This window comes from Grammomys surdaster, unplaced genomic scaffold (genome assembly GCF_004785775.1).
Source record: "Grammomys surdaster isolate TR1022 unplaced genomic scaffold, NIH_TR_1.0 125671, whole genome shotgun sequence".
Classification (NCBI taxonomy): domain Eukaryota; kingdom Metazoa; phylum Chordata; class Mammalia; order Rodentia; family Muridae; genus Grammomys; species Grammomys surdaster.
In genome coordinates this window covers 140,422-146,648 of record NW_021620508.1, presented here as the reverse complement: position 1 = coordinate 146,648, position 6,227 = coordinate 140,422, and the positions used below count along the sequence as shown (strand labels likewise).

Here is a 6,227-nt window from a genome sequence, read left to right as displayed (position 1 = left end):
TCTTCTTCTTCTTCTTCTTCTTCTTCTTCTCTCTCTCTCTCTCTCTGCCTCTACTTCCCTCCTGGCTCCCCTCCCCATGCCCTGAATAAACTCTATTCTGGTTGGTCCCTCAGAGGGATCCCGCTGAGATATACCCTTCCCCCATACCTTTCCACACACCCACGGAACATCAGCTTTAGTGTGACCACATACAAAAGTCCTCCATTAAACCCTTTGCTACCTCTGGATCCATGATCTCCACTAACCAGCTCAGCTCAGGTACACCAGGCTGTTCTGGTGTTCTGCGGGGTTCCTTTCATATGGCCAGCCACCCAACCAGGTGCCCTGGCCTTTGCACGTGAGTCAGGGAAGCATCTTTCCCAACAACCCACTCATTCTATCCCTCCTTCATTTTCATCTCCTATGATTCCACTCAGGTACCACCTTCCCAGTGAGGCCACTCGATCACAGTGTGTGGGTGTGTGGGAGGAGGGGGAAGGGGACAGGCCAGAGGTCCACACTGGCTGTCCTCATCAGAAACTTAACCTTGTATCTTAAGCTCACAGATTCTGCTAGACTGGCTGGCCAGTGACCTCCAAGGGATGTTCTTGTCTCTTCTTCCCCGGCTCAGATAGCAGGTGCTCACGGAGACTCCCTGGGAGGCAGACAGATAAGGAGAGAGGCTAGCTAAGGAAGAGGATGAACTTCCAAGATGGCCGACTTCCTCACCTTCCGCCAGACCTGAGACAAAAGCTGGCGGCTAAAACAAAAGTCTGGCTGGGGCTTTTTCCTCCTGCCAGTAGGACGGACCTGCTCAATAAGTTCAGGGCCAGATCAGAACAGTTTACACAAGAGTTGAGCCAAATCAGCCAGCCTGTCTTTCTTCAAACCCACTAGCCCTAACTAAGGGAGGAAGACTCTTCCGACGTAAAAAGCCCCAGGCCTCAAAGAGAGATTTTGCAGAGGACCCTTTTCTCCACAATCCTGCTGCATCAGTGATTCCTCACGCCCAATAAAAGCCTTTCTTCAACTGCTGATTCTGCTACTCTGTGGCTCAAGGTCTCTCCACCGCTGACTCTGACTCTGGAGCACGAGACTTTTCCTGTCTTTTAACTCTTTGACTGGCAGAGAAAACCAACTAAATCAAGATGCCTAGACTGTAACACCTTGTCTAGCTTTTTTTAAAATTTAGATTTATTTTATTTTGTTGCTAGTGTTGTTCGAAGTTTTCCTTGAAATCTTTTTCTTTGTGTATGTGTGTGTGTATTTTGCTTGCATGTGCACCAATTGTGTATACATTGCCCATGGAGGCCATAAGAAGGCATGAGATTCTCTAGAGCTGGAGTCAGAGATGACCCACCATGTGGGTGCTGAGAATTGAACCTGAGTCCTCTGGAAGTGAAGCCAGTGCTTTTAACCACGGAGCCGTTTCTCCAGCCCCTGTTGTTGTTATTTTTTCCTTTTCTTTTCTTTTTTTTTCTCTTTGGAATTCTTTAATGCAGCAACTTAGAATTACATAAAGTACCCCAGAGAGATTCACGAACGACAGGACCAGAGCCTCGACAGGTCCATCAAAAGAAAGAGCCATGGACCTCAACTTTACAAGACAAACTCTGGGGTCTACTTGAAAGATACTCTGGGGTGAGGGGTAGGGGTGGGGTGGATCAGAGGAAGGCAAGAGAGGCAATAGCAGGCACCCATAGACAATATGCTTCTCTTTTAACCTCAAAATGCTCTTTGTTCTGGACAGTCTTGAGTGCTGCAATCCAATCTTCCATTTCTTTCCTGTTGTCCTCACACAAGACGAGCTTCCTACAAGAAGTGATGACTTTAGTCATAGTGTCTCTTCACAGCAACACAACAGCGACTAAAACAATCCTCAAACTTCCTCTACCACAATCTTGATTTCAGCAGATCTGCTGTAACTTTTCTGCCTTCAACGTTCAAAGAAACAAATCCGTGAAACTGTTGTTGACATTTTTGGTGCTGGATTCTGCCACGCTGGCATCAGTCAGGTCTACCTCATCAAATATCATCGACTTTGCAGTTTTAGCATAGTAGAATGCTTGCCCTCGAAGCTTAAGGTACCTCCTCTTGGATCGCTGGAACGAGTTGCTCTGTTTGGTCAGCGTGCCCTCTTTGAGGATGGTCTTCTGCCGGATCTGGCCCGACGTGGACACCTTATGGATAAGCTTCTGCGGGGAGCCCGGCTCAGCCTCAGGTTCGCTGTCGGATGACTCCTCAGGTGGCGCGGAGGTGGCTGAGGCGGACCCGGCGGAGGGGCGCCCGCCGCTGCCATGCTGCCCGGCCAGCGAGTGCCGCCTTTTTTTTTTTTTTTTTTTTTTTTTTTTTTTTAGATAGAGTCTCACTATGCCGACCTCGCTAGCCTGGACTCACAGAGACTCTCCTGCCTCTGCCTCCAAGTGCTAGGATTAAAGACATGCACCATCGTGTTGGGTTCTATTGTTTTAAGTATGGGCATGTGTGTGTATGTATATATGAATGCAAGTGCCCATGGGGCCAGGGGTTTCAGATCCCCGGGTACTGGAGTTACAGCTATTGTGAGTCATCCGACACAGGCACCAGGTCCTCTGGAAGAGCAGTATGTGTTCTTAACCACTGAGCCATCTCTCCAGCTCTATGCCTTTGTTTTGTTATTGTTGTTAGTTTTTAAAAAAAATTAATTAATTTATTTTATGTATATGAGTACACTGTCACTCTCTTCAGACACATCAGAAGAAGGCATCAGATCCCGTTACAGATGGTTGTGAGCCACCATGTGGTTGCTGGGAGTTGAACTCAGGACCTCTGGAAGAGCACTCAGTGCTTTTAACCGCTGAGCCATCTCTCCAGCCCCTGTTAGTTTGTTTTTCTAAATATGAGTGCTGAAGACGGAACTTGGGTCCCCATAATGGAGCCATATCCTCCAGCCCTTTAAAGCCCCGTTTCTGCCTAAGACATCACTCCCTGGCACACAGTTTAGTGCCTGGCTGTTAACTGTGTCTCTCTCCCTTCTGGAAGGAGCTGAGGAAGGGCTTGGCTATCTCCTGAGCTGCCACCTGCCCCATAGGAGCATAGGTGCTTGACAGGGCTCAGAAATTATCTCCTGGGCAGCCGAGAACCACGCTTGTGAATTACTGTGTCCCAGACCCCACAGCATATGGCTCAAACCTCCACCTTCCTGAAGCCAGGCACCTGGGAGAGAACACAGGAAGCCTGGTAAGTAAGGTAGAGAAAGAAGGGACTCACAGCCAGGCAGCTCTGACACTCCCTCATCTTGTAGGTACAGCTGCTCACTCTGGTCCTCAGTTTCCCCTTCTGTTCATCTGGGATAATAATAGCCAGCTCCCTGCAGGGCTGCCCTTTGGCTTCAATGGGGCTGTTGTGTGGGATACAGACAGCGTGACTAATTCTGGAAGCTGGTTCCCTTCCTGGAAGGGGGTGGAGTGGGAGGGGTGGGGCTGTAGGGGTTTTCAATAGTCAACAAAGAAACCCTTGTGGGCAGGGCCCTGCAGGGAGGAAAACAGCCAGTGCTCTGGGTCCTGGACAAAAGTCCCAGGTCTCAGTGAGGATTACTGGGGTGTTTACATTCTTTGAAGATTGTAACAAGAAATTCTGGTTTAGGGGAGAGGAAGACACTGTCTACCAACCCAAGAACAAATCTAATATTACAGAAGGCCACAGACTGAGAGAAAAAGCTGAGAAATCAAGTTAGTACCTTGATCAAACCGTCCCTGGTTCCTGATACGGAATTTTCAGCTACATAATCTAAAATTTTGACTCATTTGTCTTTGTTTTAATGATGTTTACAGTTACTTGTACCCCTGAACATGGACCCACAATCTTTGCACTTTCCCTAGGAGGCTTCTCACTCGGAGGTACTATGTATGATTTTTCAGAAGTCTGAACCATTGCATGATTTGGGCTTAAGTCAGCAGGCAACTCTCTGGGCACCAAGAATGCTTGCCTCAGTGAGGTCAGGGTTCCTTCGTTCTACAGACAGACGGGGTTCCACCAACACTGGACACCGTGGAGCATCTGACCTGATCTTCCCTAAAGTGCAGCAAGCAAGAGGAGCCATCAGACAAAGACAGCTCTGCAGGGGCCAAGATTCAAGTGTCCTCCCACCAATGTGGTGAGGTGGGAGCACCTGGTTGTATGACAGGTGCCAGGAGAGGGTGCATGGCACTGGGAGGGGCCCCTTGGGAGCACCACACCTCTGCCCAGGTCTGCTAGTGAACGGGAGCCATGGTAAGTACAGGAAGTACAGAAGGCCCACAGTTGCAGAGCGGCTCACACTCTGCCGGAAGGTGTCCATGGGCACGTAGGACTTGTTCTCACGGGGCAGCCATGCTGGACCGAGCCACTTAGACAAAACACAAGTCACACTGACGGCATTCCTGATATGGTGCCAGGCACCTACCAAAGGATACACATCACAGAAGCCGGAACGTGAGTCCCAGAGCTCACCACGGCTGTGGGAAGAACAGGTTGGCTCTAAAGGAAGACAGCTGGGGCTACGTGACTCTGAGCAGGCTCTGCTGGAGGCAGTTCCGACACAAGGGGACCACAGGAGCAGAAAGGGGTTGAGAGGGCTGAGGGTGGCAGAGGGATGGACTGGTGTGAAGATGTGGTGGCCATGGCGATGGTGATGATGACAGTGGAGGCGGTGATGGTGGAGGTGGTGGTGATTATGATGATGGTGATGGTGGTGATAAGGATGAGGGCTGTTTTTGGTGGTGGTGATGGTTATAACCGTGATGCTGGGTACAGTGGTGCTGACGGCCCCAGGGTTCTTGTGCCAGGGGCTCTGACAAAGGGTCCAAAACTATTTGCTAGAACTCTTGAGGGCTGCAGGCATGGCTCAACAGTAGCTCTCTCACCTAACATGCAGGAGTTCTGGATTCAGTCCTCAGAACTGCAAGAGTAAATGAGCAAAACTGCACCTATTGTCACAATTAAAGGAAGCAGACAGACAGACAGACAGACAGGACCTCTGTGGGGCTGCATTGTGTGGGGCCTGTCCCTGGAAGACTCCACGAGTCCTGCCAGCAGCTGGGAGATCACAGGGTCTCCTCAGCAGGGCCACCTCCTGGCCTGCTTGCCTGCCTCTGTCCTGGCCAACTGTCACTGCAGGACTCTGTGCCCTGTTGGAAACAGCTAAGACCTCAGGCCAAAGGCCCAAACAGCATGAGTACATTAGACTGGAGGTTCTGCAGTCTGCCTGCTTGGCTTCAGATCTCAGCTCAGCCACCTGGACAGGTCTCCCAGGGTGCGGCATGTGACCCTGTGGACACTGGACCCCAGTAGCCAGGGCAGCCCAATGGCCCCAGGGGCCGAGAAACCACACGCTTCCTGCAACCATTTCACGTTCAAGTTTTGCTTGTTTCCTCGAGGGCTGTGTAGCCCAGACTTGACTCAACACCTGTCTCCACCTTCCAAAAGCTAGGCTGATGGGCCTTCACCCCTCCCCCCAAGCCCCAGGCTTCCACTTCAGTTCAAAGAGTGCCTCACTGGGGCAAGATCCAGTTGTGGGCAGTGTTATATTTCCTGTGCCCCTTCTCATGATGACAGAGGGGAGTATTTCAAACAAGATTTTACCTGCTTCTGCTGTCCTGTGTTTTAGTATCTTCTTGACATCTGAGAGTGTCATTCACACCAACAATGAGCCCTTGTCCCACACTCACTGTGGTGCCTGGAGCCTTCACAACTTCACAGGTGGGGGTGACATCCTCTTCCTCCTCGTCTTTCTCTTTAAAGGAAAACCAAGGCCTGGAGGTATTAAGCAACCTTCCCAAGTGCACACAGAAAGTGGTGGGGCTGGATTCTCACCAAGGCAGCCTGGCTTTGGGATCTGTTTTCTTCAGTGGACAAGTAGAGGCATTCCTTACATGAGAGAGAATAGAATGAAGTCTTAGGACTTGGGATACACTGAGGCAGGAGGATATAAGTTCAAGGAAAGCTTGGGCTTCATAGTTTGGGACCTAAGAGACAATAATAGCAAAGCCAGACCTGGCAGTGCGGACCTGCAGTCTCCGCTACACCAGAGGCTGAGGAAAGAACACGGGAAGTTCACATCTAGCAGGAACGAATCAGCGAAGCTGATCTCAAAATAGAAAACACAAAAAGTGTTAGAAAAGTAGCTTAGTAGAAAGCCTAGAATCCTCAGTGAGGGGCTGGGGGCGTGGCTCAGTGGTAGAGCCCTGCCTAGAATCCCCCAGTGAGGGGCTGGGGGCGTGGCTCAGTGG

General features: G+C 50.4%; 1 protein-coding gene across 1 annotated transcript in view; it reads right to left on the bottom strand.

Annotated features, from left to right (window-relative positions):
* The window catches only part of Fxyd3 (FXYD domain containing ion transport regulator 3), a 21,299-nt gene extending 15,529 nt beyond the window's left edge, over positions 1-5,770 (bottom strand). The window contains exon 1 of the mRNA XM_028787610.1: positions 5,581-5,770. Within this exon, the coding sequence (XP_028643443.1) occupies positions 5,581-5,632 (52 nt within the window). The 5' untranslated portion in view covers positions 5,633-5,770. The remainder of the gene's footprint in view (positions 1-5,580) is intronic.
* Between the last annotated feature and the right edge of the window lie 457 nt (positions 5,771-6,227).